Below are 20358 nucleotides of genomic sequence, written 5' to 3' on the forward strand. Positions count from 1 at the left end.
AAACACACGTCACTATTCCTGAATATTAGATGTATATACATTTAGAACTTGGACCAGTGTGCCACGTCAGTGATCTGGCCAAAGTAGACCAGAAAGAGCTGAACTTTGATAAAAAAATATGTAAAGCTGTTATGAACAGGGGCCCACAAAACACGTTTGGCCAAGGGCACTCACTGGAAACCCTTAATATGTCCTTGCATTAGCACTGAACATGGCGTTGTCATCAGTAATTTTGTGCACATGTTCAATATTAAATGTTTTCATGATAGTTGTCTTGCTGGAGAAGCCGATGCTCTAAACGACAGACCTGGGTTGGCTATGATGACAATGCGCACTAACGAAAAAGGATACAGGGCTGAGTTCTTCGGGGGTCCTTATGTCGAATACAAAAGGCCTGACCTGGTTATTCTTTTTTTTATCTTTTCCAATCTTTATTTCGGCCATTTGGCCATAAAAGAGAAACAGTACACATATACAATCCCAATAAGTCAAAACATTAAAACATTGGAAGTACATATGTTAAAAATACTGAAAAAACTGTGCATCTAAAATTTTAAGGGGGACCCAACACCTTTAAAATACGGTTGCGCGTATGCCAAACATTGGTAAGAAATTTTGATAAAGCGAGGACAGTAGGGCCTGAGAGATCAGATTTTAAAATCCTATACATTGGAGCATATTCCCTGCCACCCATATTCCTAATCAATGGGAGAAGCCAGTATTTCCGCACTGCCCTGTAGGCTGGGCAGAAGAAGGCCACATGTAAATCGGTTTCCTCCAAAGCATCACAGGCCGGGCACTGCATCGTAGTGGGGGGCGATGACCAAGTACTTGTAAAGGACCGAAAGGGCAGTGAGCCGTATCTCCATTGGAGAAACAGCTTCCTAGCAAGTACCGGAAAGATAGGATCCAATACCCTCTCAAACCTATAAAGGTCCTTGCTTTGCAAAAACACAGAGGATAGAGACCCTTCTACCTGGGTAACTCGGGCCCTAGCTAATTTGTGTTCGTGGTATACGTTAGTCAGGGACCTTTTAGAGATGTTCAGTGCGGCATTCGCAGGGTCAGTCCATAAGTCAGGGAGCCCTAGTTCCATGCAGGTGGATTGGATGTTTTTGACCCAAGGGATACGGAGCGCTTTTGGGTGGTTCAATAATTCTGCCAGTTCCGCCCTGTATGCTGCAAGATCATTACTGCTCCACAACCTACGCCAGAAGGCTATGGGTCTCAGGCTTATTTCATCAGATAATGGTCGTAGGCCGAGGTCAAGCCTCAAGGGGAGGAGCGGGGTACTGGGGGGAAGCGCGGTTATCTGTCTTATAAACTTGTTTTCTGTTAGTGAAAGGCTACGGCAAGGTGTGTGTCCCCACAGTTCCGCCCCGTACATGATAACTCCCCTGGCCTGGGCCTTGTATATCTGGATCAGGGCCCCCAACGGGCGATATGAGGAGCCGGTCATCATCCGGGCGATACCCCCAGTAGTTTGTGTAAGTTTGAGGTTCGCCCTACTCTGGTGAGATCCCCAAGTCATGGTTTCATTAAGAGTCACACCTAGATATTCAAAGGTGGCAACCCTCTCGAGCCGTACTACTCCCAATTGCGGATTCGGCCGCAATTTTTGGCTCGGATTTAAAACCATGAATTTAGTTTTGGCCGCATTGATTTCTAGCCCCCTGTCCGTACAGAAGGCTACAAATGAATCAAGGATCCTCTGTATCCCCATGGGGGTTTTAGATAGCAGCAGGGTGTCGTCCGCAAACATGATTGCGGTCACCCTGCTGCCATTTAGTTTGGGGGCATCAGTATAATCGGTGGCATTTAGGTGGGCGATTACCCCGTTGACGAAGAGGCAAAACAGGGTCGGTGCCAACACACAACCCTGCCTTACCCCTCGGTCAACGGGGAATCTATTGGTCAATTCCCCCGACCTCCCGCACCTCACTCGGGCATAATTATTATGATGGAGCCTCTGTAAGATTACTAGGATGTCCGGGGGGACGCCCATCTCTGCCAAGACGCTCCAGAGTTTTCCCCTGGGCACCAGATCGAAGGCGGCCCGTAAGTCCACAAAAATTGTGTACAGACTGCCGCCCTCGAATATTGCTGCCCTCCAGTAGATAAGATTCAACCTAAAAACCTGGTCCACTATGGATACCCCCTTCCTAAATCCCGCCTGATAGGGACTAAGGGCACCCACCTCTTCCATCCAATCCTGGAGGCGATTCAGCAAAACCCTGCCAAACAGCTTCTGTGCTACGTCGATTAAGCTGATGGGTCTGTAGTTGGCCGGGAGGAGAGGCGAGCCCTTTTTAAAGATAGGGACCACCTCTGCCCCCAGCCAAGTACCAGGGATTTCCATGCCGCTTAGAACTCCATTGAAAAGGGCAGTAAGGTAAGGGACCTGGTTATTAGAAAAGTTATAACAAAGGCTGGAGTACTTGACAATTAATTGTGAAATGCATATGTTAACATGTCAATGCCCCATACTAACCTGTGTGTGCATTTGAAATGAAATAAAATGGCACCTCGGCGCGCGTTGCGAAGTAACAACATTGAGGAAGGAAGCGTGGCTTCCGAAACGCGTCTGCGCGAGTAAAGTTGCTTTTTGAATTGAAGATTCCCGTGTGTGCAGTCTTTATTTCCCATCCGGGACTGGGAGGGATTGAGCTTGAATATATATATATATATATATATATATATATATATATATATATATATATATATATATATATATATATATATATAAATATATATATATAGAGAGAGAGAGAGAGAGAGAGAGATATCCATACCTTAATATATATGTATATATCTTTAAGAGATATATATTTATATAATATATAATTTTGTGTATTGTAGACATAAATGCTTTGTGTATAGTTTGTGTACATTCTAAAGCCTGCTCTACAACCAGACTTCTTTGCACATACATTAGATTCTCAATAAATCAAGATCCTAACAGGTTTTTTTGCACTTTGTCTTGTTTACCATTGAAGGAAAACACGAAGAACAGCAAGAAGAAGGAGGGATTGTTTCTAAGAATTTCACCAAGAAAATCCAGTAAGTAATTCTCCAGTTTGTCTTTGGAGATCCTACTCTTCTTTCCACACAGCGAGGCTCCACCTAAGTGTAACCTTTATATGAACATCAAGGACCCAGGGAATCAAGCAATGTAGTTCTCATTCTTATTAATAAGTATTGTATTGAAAACTTTATATAAAGCACTTTATACCTAGGTTCTGCTGTTTCTAAGCACTGGTAATAACACATATTGCTATCACATAATTATTGGAATTCAAATGACCAACCTTAGAAGTTTGGAGAGCTAAAGACGGACTTGATGGGATTTTAACTTGTGACTTTCAAATCACATTATTTGTCAGTTGATGGGTTTGACTCGCTGAGCTACCCTGACAGCTTAATCCAGCAGGGGACGTCTTGGAATATGAGGTACACTCTAATGATCAGTGTAGTATTAGATTTCTATATGAGGTCTGTGCGTGGCCTTGCTACAGTGGTCTTTTCTGTATGTTCACCACTAGCTCCAAAGTTCAGGCATCTGGTAAATGTGGAATGGAGTCAGAGATATCCTTTCCTATAGGCTGACAAACAAGTGACGCCATGGATGGAACAACTTGATGGGTTTCAACACAATTACTCAAATATGCAGACGCTGATGTCCTCATTCCAATTCCTTCCTAATTCCTGATTTGTCCAGTAAGAGCGGTTAAATGTGACTGGCCTTGTGAGGTCTCGGACCCGGCAGAATTTAATAACTAGCTTTGAAGGAGTCTCTAACGGCCCGCATACTCAGATCCTTACCTTTACAGGCAAAACATAGATTAATTTCTCAACAATGACTGCAAAAACCCTTAAGGTACTCTTTGTCAGGGATGCAGTCCCTGTTTGACTTAACCTTGCATCCACTAAGAGTATTTGCTTTTTCCAGATCTAGTGTATCTGCAGGGTGCTCCATGCATTGAAGGATTCTTGTATAGAACATACTGTAAATGGGTCCCTTCTTGGTGTATCGTTAATTTAGGTTGTGGGTGGGTGCTCATGACAGGGCAGAGTTGAGAGCTTTGGAGTTGAGGTTGAAGGCAGTGCCTGTCATTGAGTAATAAAGGTGTTCAGAATGCATGCTCATCCATTCCTTGGCCTCGCTGAAGAGCACACAGAGGATCACTTACATATGTGCCAATTGTTATTTCCATTGTAACAGAAAACTCACAGAGAGGTACCCAAATACTGATAAGAAGAAACCTTGTGTGAATCACAGAATGTTAGTTCATATGTTTTTAGCCACACTCTTATTTACATAGGCCATACCTCTTGGAAGGTATTCCTACTTATGTTTCTTTGGCCACACTCCTTCAGGAAGCCCCCCCTTCCATCCCTCACAAGTTTCATGCCACATAAACACTGGCTACAACTGATGCAGCAATTGTACATGTAGTATTGCTGCATTTCAAATTACCTCAGGTATATCCTGGGTCAAATTGCATTTTTAAAGAACGGTCCTATATTATGCTATATTATCCACAAACTCGCCGAGGCGACTTCAGAGTGCTGTTTCTGAGAATAGAGGAGAGTTGCATGAACAGAAAATATAAAGGAGATACTGAGAGACAGAGTGTTCAAACGTACTCCATAAGATCATTGGAACATTCTGAATTGCTTATAGTCTTAGATTTGAGTTGAGGGTACCCACAATTCGAGGAAGAGCACTTCGATGGGGGAGGAACTATGAACCACCTCTCTGTGTCTTAGAAGGTTGTGTAATTGATCCTTTTTGTAGATATTCGACCTGTAGGAGTACAATAACAGATGTACATATCAATACCCCCATAATAATGTATAGATTGCTGTAGGGAGGGATCATAGGAGTTAAAGAAGATGACGCACCAAAATGATTTATTTAATAAAAAGATTGTTAGAAATAAAGACTTTTGATAGCTCTATGTAATTTTAGTCCATGCATAAGGGAAGCACATGTGAGCTCCATAGACGTGGGCCCATTTTGGAAAATCTCCAGTCTCACTTTTTGGAAATTTGAAATACTTATTATGATAGTTGGTTTATGGAGGGTGACATTAGAGGCCATGAATGTAAGAATTTTGCTACCAAGTGACGATGGAACCTGGCCAACAGGTGCTTGCTCTCTATGTAAATTTCCTTGAAATACACTCTTTTTCTATCAAGGATCCACAGAAGATCATCTTCACCTTTCAGTATTTGATTACCCCTTTTCAGATCTGAAAACGAAGCAGGCACCGCCATTTTAGAAATTTTGACGTTGAGATAAAGATTATTTCTTGGGTATTTTGATTGCATACCTCCAGCCTGGGGCTGCTGTCAGTACCCCCCTCGTTTCTATGAAATCAGCTTGAATGAAATAGACAATTATTTGAGCCTATAAAACCTTCTGCCAACCTCATAGACCTCAAAGTTCATTATTGTGTAATTTTTTATAATTTATCCACAGATTCCCAAGACAGCGGCTCTTAACCTTTGGACTTTTGTGGACCCCCACTTAATTATTACTGGAACATGGGGACCCCCACAAAATCATTATAGGAATCCAGGGACGTACCTGGAAGCCGGGTACTCTGGGCTTATCAATTTCGATTATTAGAACCTCAAAACAAAATTACAGAAACAAGCATTCATCAAACAAATACACAAATTATGAAATATATAATGTAATTAACCAATTAAAAAAGTCTAAATTATAATTTAAAGGGTAGGGCTTTTCTAAATTCAATTGATGCCACCACCATCCGTACTATATTCTGTTTGATGTACTTACACTGCTCCAAAAAATCAAAATCAGGATACCAACTTGATTTTTATTCCCCCAATTTTAAATTCTTTCACACTTCCAGAATGTTTTCAGATTTTTAATTTCTACTTTATTAATCTGTTAATATTATTTAATTTTCTAAGCAGTGATGGGCCACCTGAATAGGCCTTGTGAACCTGACCACTGGTTAAGAATCACTGTCCTAAAACGTTAAAGAGAATGTTTTAACTGCAACAGGTCAATCACGTATAACCCCACTCATTTGTTGTAGCAGTTGGGCTAATTCAATGAAGGTTGGCGCCCTAAGCAAAGGATCCTTTTACCATTCCCGCTGTCAAAATGCAGAGATAAATTAGAATTTTAAAAACATCTGATTACCTGATGGGGCCATGTCGTCAGGGACACGATTTGTAATCACTACACGTTCTGTTTTTTAAAGTCATTGTTTTCAAGTGTCTGTATAATTGATTCAGTCGAAGTGAAGCACGACTACAACTCCCAGACTGCATTTGATTGTTGGAGCAAATGCCATGATCAATTAACCTTATTTTACGGCAATATGATGGTCCAAAACCTTCATTGCTGCTGCCAATCAAAAATGCAACTTAGTCATGCCCAGACCTGACATGTCGAGAGTTTGCATTCATGGTGCCCCAGTCCTAACTGAAGATTTCCTGTATGCAAAATGCATCTATTGTATGAGCAAATGTATTTTTTTGAAATGTTATTAGCTACCTAGAATATCAGCTGTGAGCATTCCAGGCAATGACGCTTGTTTACTTAGCAGATGGGGCACGCCAGTGTTATTCACTGAAGCAGATTCATATCAGCGTATGGAGACAAGCTACTGCAAAACAAAAGCAAGATATAAATAGAGGGATTGTCACATTTTTACTAACGACAAGAATAGCACTTGTCTGAGGGGAACGGTTGTTGTTTTTTCTCCACTTCACGCCAAACTATTTTTCACAGTGCTGGTGGCTCTGTGGTGCATTAGTGATGAAAACTTGTAATGATGGCCCACTGCACATTGGAACTGTACTGAGGTGAGGACAGCATTATGGCCCATATTTAGGAACATTTTTGCATTGTTGGTGCATTATTTCTTTTGGTGAAGCCACAACACAAAATATATTTTGGAATTTACAAAGCAACTCAAAGCCCAATTTGTGTGCTTTGTAAAAGAAAGAAAAAACAACACGGGAAAACACAGCACTGCCTTGCTTTACTTTGCATCAGGGAGGCATCCATGAGTGGAGTATTGGGGTTCCAGTGCATCTACCCATGTATTTTGATACAGACTCAGATTAACTAAAGTCTATTTAACCTGGGCTTGTGCCAAAATGGTGCTCCTACCCAAGGTTGGCATGAAGAGATATAGCTTTATTACACCTCGTTTCTACCTCTTTGCTTTGGTGCTGCATTTGCCTCCACTCAGAGCTTTAAGTAAGATGAATCGATTACTTAAGAACTGTTAGCATGGACCTTGTCATGTGCCCTTCATTTTTGGGATCATACCCGGGTAGATATCCCTTGGCCCTAAAGAGGTGTTCATAGCATTGGTCTGAGTTGAGAAAAAGATAACAGGCAGGTGCCCCACATCCACTGTTTAGGCCAGACTCAAAGGAATGTAGAGGATGTTAGAAATATGACAGATCTACCAGAGAATCTTTTACAGGGTATTGATGAGAAGCTATGCCCCAGAACACCTAGATTAATACTCACCCGTATTTCAGAATCAGTGTATATTATGTGGAATTTAAGGTCTGTCATGTGTTAGAGTTGTCACCAAAATAATTGATTAATCCATAACTCAGTAATATTAAATATTATGAGAATTAGTAAACAGTCTGTTGGAAATGACCATCATTTGCATGGCATTCCCCCAGATATTTGTGCCTTCTTTTGGCGAACCCATATTTGTTGGCCATAAGACTTTGTGCACTTTACTGTGTTTTTGCTTTATTGCTGGAGGAGTGCATAACTACTTTACACATTGTCTTTAAGGTAAACCTAACTGTGCTGTGCCAATCTGCCAGAGGTTAAGTCCATTTATTTAGTGACTTCAGTGGTTCATCTTGGCAAGGATTGGGATTATTATTTAAGGTGGGTTCCCATCCACCTCAACCGATACTCCAATTTCATACACAGCCTAAATGTCACTACTTAAATATGGTACAAAATAATTGGTTTTCCGAAGAGCTCAGACTAATGAGGCATAAATGCAATGTCATACTTACTCCACAGAAATCAAATAAGAGTGACTATTGTTAAATAATGCCTATTAAAAATCTTTTAAAACTGCAAAGGCATTGTACTTGACAGAAAATCCTTTCAGCATCAGATATGTTAATGGCAATTATCTCAGCAATAAATGAGCTCAAAGCAATAGCAACACTACAACCTTAATCCGAGTCAGCATTTAAGTGCAATATATTTGCTGATTAATTATGGTTTTACTCAATTTACTCAATTATGGGAGAAATACTACACAACTGTGATAAAAGTCCGTAAAGCTTTATGGACAGCTCCACATCCCTTTCTAGCAGAATTCCATAATTAATGCTATTAGTGTCACAGGCCCATGTTCAGTCCATTATTAATTCTTCCCTAATTTCTAGGTGTGCACCAAGAGCTTTGAAGAAATTTTATTTACCCTTAACTCGGACTGTTTGGGCAATAACAGACAAGTTTCACAACTCCCCAAACTATGAAATGTACTTTGGCAGGCATTGTTTAATCAGCTTTCCTACTTTATCACTCTCATTAAATACTTCACCCATTGCAGGCTGACATCCATGTTGGTTGCATCATGGAAGACTCATCCCAAATCTCAATCTATTACTCTCTCCGATCAACTGTACTATTTCTCACCAAATACCTCTCTAAATATATCCTCTACCTCTACTCTCTGACTAGTATCATCTCCAAAATAACCCCTTCTAGACTCTCGCCCCCTCTACTCTAACCTGTTTGGGTCCCAGAATAGTGTGCGTACATTTAATTTATTCACCACCAATCCTTTTTCGGTTCCAGAGCTACTCGCTTCGAAGTCTCGTCAGGGGTAGTAAGTGCTATTTAAATGCAATTTCAATTACATTCTGACAGCTATTATGGATGATCTACCCCACTGTGTTGGTCAGAATATATCTACAGCATTTGTGCTACTTGACCTATCTGCAGCTTGGTTACTGTGAACCATCTGGACTTCAGTATCACTGGAACAGTTTAGCCCAGATTTCAAGATGTTTAGCTGATTGATATATGCAGGTTAAGATGAGCCCCAATTTGTCAGATCCAAATCCTGTGCCATGTGAGTTCCTCTTAGGATGGTTTAACCACCCGTACATTTTAAATGGTACCACTGGTAAAGTTAGCTCAGTCATTTAGCTTCATGAAGTTAATCCTGGGGGTTGACAGTCCTCCCAAAATAAAGGCTGAAACATTTCATAACTCCATATTCAATGTGCAAGGATTAATGACCTAAAATAAACTTAATATAAATGGTTCAAAAACAGAAATATTAGCACTTTTTTTTAGCAAACTACTGTCTGGACCAATTCGAATCTGGCCATCGTCACTAGTTCAACAACCAGAAGCCCTGCATTCAGGAAAAAGTTTAGGTGTTTACATATCAACATGGATGCTCGATCTGTTCCCTACAAGTCAGATAATTCAGATCTGCAATGCCATTTGTCATTAATGTTAGACTATTGTAATGCATTGTAACTCACACTTTCCCTCCTAACATCTCGAAAATGTCAAATAGTGAGAATGCTGCAGGCAGAATGGTCTTATGCAAAGAAAATTTGACTGCGCTGACAAATGTGCTCTGATTTCCGGTAACTCAAACAATTACATTCAAATCCTTTTGCCTTGTGCATAAAGCACTTCGCAGTTCTCTAGCAGGAAGATTTACCTTCCATAAAGTCTGAGAGTCTCTGAGGTTAGAAGGGCTTTTCCTTTTAAATACCCGTAAGTTGAAATGAGTCCGCTTATAAAACAGAGCGTTCTCCTCTACAGCCCCAAAATGTTGCACTATTTTTGCCTTTTGGTTTACGAAAAGAAACTATCCTTTTTAAATGCAGAAAGCTTCTGAAACTATGGCAATTTTCTCCGATGTAATATATAGTGGCATTTTATAATAGCAGCATTTCCTATTCCGGGTGAACAATGCACTTTATACATTCCAAAAAGAAATACATTTAATTTACACCACAAATATAGTTGATCAACATTGCAGTAGGGCGTATTGTATTCTGAATATTGGTGAGACAGATTATCATTACAACAGTATCGATGGACAAAAGATTGAAATTAAAGTGCGTAGAGGGAGGTAAGGATTTACTATTCTTAACTCCACATCTACGTATCTTAAAAAAAAAATATATATATATATATATATATATATATATATATATATATATATATATATATATATATATATATATATATATATATATATATATATATATATATATATATATATATATATATATATGCACACATATATCCAAGGTAGGTTTATCCACAACATTAATGGTCTAATCCCCATATTTGACTTGTGGCATTATATTGTGATGCTACCTTGGTTCTTAAATGTGTACTACATCTGAACGACTGAAGCCCTGGTGGTCTTAGATAATGTATCCCTTTGGGCCAAGAAGGGGGGGGGGCACAGCACAGAACGCAAACCAGCTTGTTAGGTGTGAAAAAGGCCGCATTATTGACGACAGGTGCATCTGCTGAAAAAACCTGGCTTAGATCCCTCGAATCTGGCCAATTTTAGGCCTATTTCTCTTTTGCCCGGTTTTTCAAAAATCGCAGAAAAGATGGTTAATCGCCAGCTCTCGTACCACCTAGAATCCCATCATTTGCTGGAAGACTCCCAGACGGGCTTTCGCCCTGGTCAGGGGACGGACACGGCCTTATTGGCAGTGGTGGAGGAAGCAAGGAGCATTCTTGATATGGGGGGTCAGTGGCAGTGATCCTCCTGGACTTGAGTGCTGCCTTCGACACCGTGAGTCACCAGATGCTCCTCCAACGACTGTCAGAGGTGGGTGTCACGGGGATGGCCCTCAAATGGCTTGAGTCCTTCCTCTCTGACTGCTTCTATCAAGTCTGGGAAGGGGCAGAGCAGTCGACCCTGTTCCCTCTTCAATGTGGAGTCCCGCAGGGCTCATCATTGAGCCCTACCTTATTTAACGTCTATATGACTCCACTTGAGAGAGTGGTCTCCCCTTCAGGAGTGAAGATCATCAGCTATGCTGATGATACTCAGCTGGTTGTAGGCCTTACCCAGCTGGCGGAACAACCAGAGGTTCTTCATGACTGCCTTGCCAACGTTCATCGTTGGATGTCCCACTCTGGCCTTAAGCTCAACGGAGAGAAAACTGAGCTTATATTGCTAGGCAAACCTAGGCCTTCGCTCATCGCCAGTTGCTGGCCTCGGTCTCTGGGTGACCCACCATCTCCTAAGAAGGAGATTAAGAGCCTAGGAGTATGGCTGGAGGAAGACCTGTCCTTTAGGACACATGCTAGGAAGACCGCAGGGGTGTGTTTTGGCCTGTTGCGGTCAGCGCGCAAGGTGCTACCACTGCTCCCCAATCCATCCAGGAAGCTTCTGATTCGTGGTTTAATCTTGTCGAGACTTGACTTCGGGAACGCACTGTTCCTTGGCGCTCCGGAAGCGACCTTTAGGACCCTTCAACAGGTGCAGAATGCAGCCGCTAGACTGCTGAAGGAGGTTCCTAGAAGACATTCAGCTGCTCCGGCCCTGAAAACTCTTCACTGGCTCCCGGTTAAGGAGCGGGTGAAATTTAAAGCGTTATGCACGGCCCATAAAATCTTGCATGGTAGGGGCCCTTCTATCTTGTCCAATATGGCACGCCCCTATAAACCCACACGGCCACTGCGATCGGACCAAGGACGTCTTCTGCAGTTAACCAGAGTAAAAAGAGCTCGCTCTGGGGGCCGGCGTTCTTCAGTGCAAGTGGCGGCACTGTGGAACTCCCTGCCCTTTAAGATTCGTTCAGAGCCTAACATTCTGCACTTTAGGAAACTCCTGAAGACGCATTTGTTTCCTGTGTAGTGACTGAGTCTGAGCTTTCCCTTCTTCGTTCTGTTCAGCGCCGGGATGCCTCTGGGTAACTGAGCGCGCTACAAATTTCATATAATAATAATAATAATAATCTTACAATCAGTTTCCTTGGCCTGTGCCGTACAAAACTAAACCTCACTAAATATTTTCCTCCTGACTTACCCCCACCCCACCCCTAAAGTTTTCCCCTTTGCAACCATTTCTAAACCGCCAAATCTGTCCTCCTTGCTGCCCCGATAAAGTTGCAACTTCTCATCATTTCCTAACATAACTATTTATGTAACCTTCCTATGCTACTTCCCCTTACTGCGTGCTCCCAGAGGGACATTTTCCAACCAATAAACTGTAATTGTAAACAGATCTACCAACTATTACCCAGGAAAAACGCCACTCAGAAATTCTGGCCCCAGACGTTTTTGACCCTCCCTCTAGGTACCCTGTTATTTCGGAAAACTGCCAAAACCCTGTCCAAAAATCTCCTTAATCTGTGTTATACACAACTCCAAAACATAGCGGGACACATGCACCCCCTCTTCCCTGAAAATAGAGCGCTGCATACCTAAGCTCAGGATGTACCACTCCCCTATGCTTTCCCCATCACCAAATTTGCATGTCCCGGTTGAACTTTCGTCTGTCTTTATTTATCGCAGCGGGTCTCTCCGCCCCCCTCCACTGCCTCCTGGTATGAACTCCAACAGATAAGATAACAACCTGATCACTGCTGTTTAATCAGCAAAAATACCACTTCCTTTATTTTATCCAGGCCCAACCTTTGCACCTAAACAGATCCTTCTCCTCCAAATGAATAATCAACTCAGCCAGACAGACCCCACCCCTAATCATCCTGTGTAACGCTAGGAGCCAACTCGTGTCCCTCATACCCCCCTTCCGTTCCAGGCACACTTTAACAACTGTTGATCAAAAACCCTAATTCAAACCGTTTCCAATTGTAAACTCATAACGTTCTACCCCTTGAACAAAAGGGTGTCCTACGATGCAGATGGATAACTCCGCCGCAGCAGGCCCCACCAACACACCTGAAAAGACACGTATATGAGGAAGGAAATGAACATCATGCATCCCCTTCCCCCAAAGCCCCGCAGCCGTATGTGGGTTTTCCAAAACAGTCTGGCTTTCTTTTTTAAAATTGTTTTTATTTGTCAGAACCAGTAAAGACAGGAGTCAAAATATAATAATACCGCACAGTAAACAAACACATTCATATATGATTCGTTCTCACATTTTTGGAGAGATAAAGAAAGAGAAAGAGACATAAAAAAAAGGAAGAGAAAATACACCTTCCCATGACAGCAGAGATTGCTCGTAAAAGAAGGCAGATTTACATAGTTCATCATAGCCCTGAGCAAAGCCCCCCTCCTCCAATTAGTGATGGGCTGCCAAATCACCTTGCCACGCACAGCAGATTTTAACTCTCTAGTAGCATATATGGCGCTTTCCTGAGTGTATTATCAGTACCTAGCAGATACAGAGTGGGGGAGTCAGGTATTTTATGACCAAACACTTCTTCCCAGAATTTGCAAATCATTCTTTTAATTAATGTTAGTTCGTCACACTCACTGAACATGTGTATTAATGTTGTGGGCCGTTAAGACATCTAGGGCAGTGATCATTCTCCCTTTTGCCCCGAGCATGTAGCTTAGCAGGGGTAAAATACAAATTATATATGGTTTTGTAAGTCTGGGCTTTTAAGCTAGCTGACATAAGTACTCGTGATGATAAATATAAACTCATATCAATATCTACATTTGGGTTGTCAAGTTTGTCTTCCCAGGCAGTTTCTGTATGTTCTATATCATCTTGTAGTTTATCCAGCAGTTGGCCATAAATTGTACCTATTCTTGTAGTCTTTTTAGCTATGGTATCGATAATTTCAATTCTCCCCAGGTTGATATTGGGGGCCTTAAGTTTCAGCATAGTATGAATCTGGATAAATTTGAGGTAGTGCCCATTTGGAAGGTGAAATTTTTGTTGTAGGTCTGCAAAAGTGGTGACTTTCAACGCCCTAGGTGCATGATCTCTTCCCACCCCCGACCACTCCCAGCTGCGTCTGTGATTGCCCCTATGTGGAATGAATGTATCCCAAACTGCAAGGCTTTTCCCCCCAGGCAGAGGAGGGCATGCCTCACGGCCCAAAGCAGCTGCTATACCGACACCCCGCGTCCCACTTGCCTCTCACACGCCAAACCTTCTAGCAATTAGCTCCCTAATTCACCCTGCCGACGGCGCCCTACCCCCCACGAGTTCCCATAAAAAATGTATGGCCGACAACTTGCCTGCCATTATTACCCAGACAAACCTTTGTCAGTCACGTAGAAATAACTGTACCAACTGCGTTTCACGTACCCAGGGTTGTCCACAGCACTCTGCACCAGTGTCGAGAAATTACACCCATGCGTGCGTGTATGCCTTCCTGCAGATGGCGCCAGGCGCTCTTTCACTAACTGTACGACCCTTATGTCTCCTACATACCACATCCCTTATGAACCGGCTTCCTGCCCTAATCCTCTTCTGTGACTAGCCGTGGAACCTCTGCCACTGAGAACGAGGCAAAACGTCTGCAATGTCATTGTCTATTCCCGGCACATGTCCTGCCAGAAACAAGATATCATGCTCCAACCCCACAACCCAAGACGCGCACCAACTGGAGCACCTGAGCATCCCTTGCCAATAGTCTGTTCACCACCCGGACTACTGCCAAATTGTCCATGTGAACGATCATCTTCTTGTGTGCCCATCCCCGCGCCCGTCCTGTCAAGGCCACTACCTGCGGCACGAGCTTCTAGAAAAGCAATACCCATCCCCCCATTCCTCCGGTGTGGCATCCATCTTTCTGAGCACCACCTCCCTTGCAAGTAGAGTCCCAAGCTTCTGCCCCCACTGCGCCCGACGAGATCGTGACATCACCCTCCCATTCCTCCCGGGTTGCCATATGGATGCCGTTGAACTAGACCACAATTGTGTGCCACATGCGCAAGTCCCCCTTAGCGCCGGCCAACAGGCACCTATGATGGTGAGGCCCAGCCAGACCCACCCATTCATTGCCCGTCCTCCTGCAGAAAGTCTGCCCCGCTCTCCCCCCCTGCACGTAAGGTTTAGGTGTCCAAGCAAAGCCTGTACCTCCCTGACCGTCAACCTCTTTTTGGCCAGCAAACCGTCAAGCAACGTCAGCATGTGCCCTTTCTTTGACCAGCGGCACTCAGACTGCCATCGCTCCCCATTCCAGGTCAATACCAAGGAAGGATAACACTGTACTGGGACCTTGTGTCTTCTCTGGCACCAGGGGCACACCCAGCTAGCCCCTGAGCTCCTAAAACTTGCCAATTGCCGTTGGCAGTCCGTAGAACCGGGCAGTCCCACCAGGAAAAAGTCATCCAGGTAGTGTGCCACTGACTCTTTCACGGTTCGCCATGAGAACCCACTGCAGGAAAGTACTAAAGCGCTAAAATACAGCACCGGCTATGAAAACATCCCATTGGCAGTGCCTTATACCCAAGTTGGACCCCTCGAACTGTATGCCCCACCACTATTGCTCCTCAGGGTGTACGGGTACAATCTAAAGGCCGACTTTGAGTCACATTTTACCGTGGCAACTAGATGTCGGGCGACCTCTACCGAGGAGTAAGACATTGCAGCCAGCTCGGCCGCTATAAAATCGTTCACCAATGCCCCTTCTGGCCACGACATGTAGTGTATCAACCTGTACCGCCCTGGCTCCCCTGTTGGTACCACGCCAAGTGGGGAAACAATCAGGTCCCGCATGGAACTACTCATGAATGGACCTGCCATACGCCCCTCCTGCACGTCTTCTAACACGTCCGCCTGCCCTACTAGACCGCGCGTTTTTGCGGACTACAACCTCTCAGCCCACCGTGCGGCCCTCGGACCTTCATAGCGCCGCCAGACACCCTCCTGAAAAAACCCCGCTGCAAAAGCTCGGCATCCCCGTTCCATGGATAAGACACAAAAATTCCCCCAGACAACTACGTTTAATGGGCGTACTAGCCTTTGCCCCAGCCATGTGGTATGCTGTGTGGCCGGGAAAGACTGCTGTCCCTGCCCACCAGCACTCTATCTCCCCCCACTTAGCCTCCGGCTCCCAGTCCAACCTTGCCCTGCACCTCTCGTCGTAATGGACCATGCATACCCCGTACGCCACCTGTGCCCATCTAATCATGTCCATGTAATTAAATAATGAGTGGACCCGTCAGGGTACTTCTCACAGTACACACTGGCAAAATCAGAAATGCAGCTGACCCATTCGCAAAGTTCATGTCCCCTGCAGGCTCTTGGCAAGCCCCAGCTTATTTCCCCCATATTTGCCCCTCAGATCTTCTCTTTGGTGGCCAACATAAGGTGGGCTCCCAAGGCCTTGTTAATCTCCATGTAAGGTAACCCTATTCTCTGAATGTATTAACTCTCCTTAGTCCCTTCCTTGTCCGCCCCATCTGACCCGCATCTATTACTCCTGCCGTCCCCTCTGCAGAGTTGGTTGCCGCCATCCCTGCCCTCGCACTCCCCCCATTCAATGCCCTTCCGCCGTCGCACCTCCCCCTCCTCCCCCTGGAGCATCCGCACCCATTGACACCCTACTTCCAGAGCAAAACTGGGCATCCTCGACCCTTTCGCTGTGGCCCACCAGCCTCTGTCCCCTTGCGTGCGCTCCCTTGCCTTACCTGGCGTCATGGTTGGCTGCCTAACCAGTTGTGCGGGGGGCGCCACCCTCTCCACTTGAGTAGACTGTCCCAACTGTTCTGTAAAAAACTAGACAGTTCATTACTGACATCCCCCCTGACTACTCCCACCCTTCTGCTCTGATCTCCCCTCCTCCCACACTCTCTGCATCATAGTCCCATAGCAATGGGCCATCCTCCACCGTCTCCAGCCCGCAAGAAAGTGCTCGCTTCCCATTATTACGGATTGGCAAAGGGCCGCCCACCATGGACTCTAGCCTGCTCCATCCCACACTCTTTTCATCACAGTCCTATAGCCATGGGCCGTCCTCCACAAACTCCAGTCCGGATGAAACTGCTCACACACCATCATTGCGGATTGGCAAAGGGCCACCCACCGTGGACTCCAGCCTGCTCAATCCCAGACCCTCTTCACCATAGTCCTATAGCCTTGGGCCTACCTTCGCGGACTCCAGCCCGCACAAAACCGCTCGCTCCCTATCAGTGCAGATTGGCAAAGGGCCGCCCACTGTGGACTCCAGCCTGCTCAATCCCACACTCTCTTTATCACATCCTATAGCAATGGGCCGTCCTCCACGGACTCCAGCCCGCTTTAAACTGCTCCCACACCATCATTGCGGATTGGTAAAAGGCCGCCCACCGTGGACTCCAACATGCTCAATCCCAGACTCTCTTTCTCATATTCCTATAGCATTGGGCCATCCCCCACAGACTCCAGTCCGCATGAAACCTGAGCATCCCGCTTTGTCATCCATGAATCCCATGCATGCGCCCTAGGGCCGCACCGACTCACCGGGGTTGTGACACGGGAGATTGGTCATCCCTCCTGCTGCACACCACCTCCTACAGGTCGCTCGTTGGAGCCCGGCAGTCCGCATGAGGCATATCCTGCCCATACTCTTGGAGGAGTGGAGCATCATGTAACTCCCCGAGCACCTCACCTGCCGCCCCTACCAAAAAAAAGTGGGGTCCGACATGCCGGGGTTAGCACTTACTTCTGACCCTAACACCCTGGATACCACTGACACCCTCCCCCAGTCCCGGACGAGTGTCCCCCTGCCCCTCTGGTTAGCCCTTTTCACTCAGACGGTCCCATCCTCCCTCCCCCCTGCCCCTCGCACCCCCCTCCTCACCCTCACTCCACCCCAAAGAGTACCACCCACTTGCCCTCGCGGCCGCCCAAAGCCCGGTCGTTGGTAGCTGTGCTCCCCAACACCCCTGCACTCCTCCCTGCCCCATGGCTCCCCCCTTGCCCACCCCTCCGCATCCGGCCCCCGCTGACGGAGCCCTGCCGGGGCCCCCTCCCGCCGGTACTCCCACTCCAGTGGTGGCATAGATCCCCCACTGCGTCCTCCCCGCCCGACCCGTCGCAGTGCCTATTCCGGCCCGACGCCCCCTGCTCCCCCTGCACCCCTCCTATGGAACCCCCCCACCGTAAACACAAAATGCACTCTGCGCCTTGCCCCCCACCCACCATTAAGTAGACCCCCGGCCGCCCCACCTCCCCCTCTTCCGACTCCACATCCCCGCTGCTCCCCACCACCAGGGGACAATCTCAGCCGCTGTCCACGCAATGGGTGCGCCTCGCAGTGGTGCCCATCCTGCCCCCCCGCTCACTTCCCAGCTCGGGGCCTGCAATTGAGCGATTACAAACTGTTCATGAAGTGCTCTGTATTATAAATATCCCCCAGCCACCCAGGTCAATCACTGGCTGCACACAGCCCTAGCAGCCCTGTTCAGTGTTATGGGCAGCTTTGCAAAAGTGAGACTCTCCTTCCCTGATGCTTACTTACTTGAAAAGAGCGCTCCCACGACTCTTTGTGCTTCCATACCCAGAGGCACAGCCATTGCTGGCGGTGATGCGCGGCCAGCTCGGACATGCGGCCGCGCCCCTCAGACTCATTATCCCACCGTCCTCGGGCCCGCGACCCTGCTTGCCGCACGCCCCGGAGGCCTCAACATCAGCCCGACCACCTCATGTCTGCACGGCCCGCCTCTGCCAAGATGCAAAAGCGCCATCCTAGTGCCGCACGCAGCGCGACATCAATGGCACCAGAATAACCTTAACAAAATTGTCTTTCCCACAAAATTACTTTCCCTGCCTGTCTTTGGGTTTTACACAACCAGGATTCAAACTTCCCTCGTTTTACTCTTAGCAACTGATAATTATAAGCAGTGTGACAGTGGAAAGCTTCCTTCTAAGTTGCATTTAATTATGAGAAGCATGGAACAGTCAGACAGAAGCAGTAGCGGCTGCTACCCAAAGGGGGTGGTGCAACGGGGGGGCGGAGGGAGGGGAACAAATAATAAATAAAAAACACTTACCCTAATACTGCTGGCCACTGCCTCTCCTCCATCCTCTCTGCAGCAGGAACCAGGAAGCCAAGCACATAGCCTCCCAGAATCCCCAGACCAATCACAATGGAATGTACCTCTTTTTTACGCACTATTTTTCCCCATAGGGAATTACAACGCGGTCGTTACAACGACCGCGTTGTAACCACGCATGCCATTGCCCCGCAAGTCATAACAGAGACTTGCGGAGGGGGCTGCTGGAAGTTAGAAGAGTATAATTTACTATCCCAACTCCAGTCTGTACGGACAGTAGGGAAGGTGTTGGATTTTAAATCCAACACCTTCTGTCCCCTCCGCAAGTTGTTCCGACTTGCGGAGCAATGGTATGCGTGGTTACAACTCGGTCGTTGTAGCGACTGTGTTGTAATTCCCTGCAGGGAAAACTTTTTGTGATAAACGTTGTTCACCAATCACAATGCTGCCTTACAGAAGCATTGTGATTGGACTGAGTGCCATGATTCATTACTCATACAGGGGCTGGCGGGCTGTGCATGTTCTCCACCCAGGCTGTAATGGCGAGAAGGCCGGCCAAACCATCATTTGTACTTTAGGTGTGGCCACCACTCCTCCTCCCTGTGGCGTGGGGAGCCCAGCCCAGCCGCTTCAACTGCAAGCTGAATACAAAAAACAAAATGATACTAACAGGACATTATTATCATTTTGTTTTTTGTATTCAGCTTGCAGTCGAAGCAGTAGGGTGACTCTCCTTCCCCTTAGCAGAGCGGCCGCCGCTGAACAGAGGACATGTAGCGACACAAGCATCCCTCATGCAGAAAGCAAAAGACAACTGCAGGATAAATGTACTCCCATCAATTACACAGTCAAACACTGTTCTGACAAAACACTCAAATTAAGCAAAATCAGAAAGGTGTCATGCCCATGCACAGACCTCACCTCTACAAACACTTTGACCATAAACTCAAAGAGGTCACATAAGGATAGCAGGTGCAGATTGTTATCAGAATTAGTGCATAGTACTCATTGAATGACCGGGGAAGGGTGAAAGACTGAATGGGGCCACCAGGATTGGACTCTGTTACCATGAGGTAACATCAATTCTCTGCCGTTGGTGCATTAGTCCCGGGGACTTCCAGGCCGAGATTGCCCTTGCTGTCCACGACCCAGGAAGCTCCAGTAGTTCTGAGAGCAAACATGCCTCTTTCCCTTATGCACTCTGTGCAGTGTAGTTTCCTTACATGGAGTGCAGTGCAAGCACAGTTAAAGAAGTCAAGCACTTGGCCAAATTATTATGGGCTCATTATCTGATATACTAACACCCTTACTGGACATTCTAATATTTGTTTTAATAGTTTTCATCCAGTACTCAGTAGTTTGCTCTCAAACATGATACCCAAGATGTTACTGAACGTTCTTCAGTAACATCTTGG

At 45.8% G+C, this 20358-nt stretch overlaps 1 protein-coding gene across 1 annotated transcript in view; it reads left to right on the plus strand.

Moving 5' to 3' along the window:
* Positions 1-20358, plus strand: part of HSPB8 (heat shock protein family B (small) member 8) — a 113962-nt gene that overhangs the window by 43408 nt on the left and 50196 nt on the right. The window contains exon 2 of the mRNA XM_086943296.1: positions 2997-3060. Within this exon, the coding sequence (XP_086799422.1) occupies positions 2997-3060 (64 nt within the window). The remainder of the gene's footprint in view (positions 1-2996; positions 3061-20358) is intronic.

This window comes from Lissotriton vulgaris, chromosome 11 (assembly GCF_964263255.1).
Source record: "Lissotriton vulgaris chromosome 11, aLisVul1.2, whole genome shotgun sequence".
In the NCBI taxonomy this organism is placed as follows: domain Eukaryota; kingdom Metazoa; phylum Chordata; class Amphibia; order Caudata; family Salamandridae; genus Lissotriton; species Lissotriton vulgaris.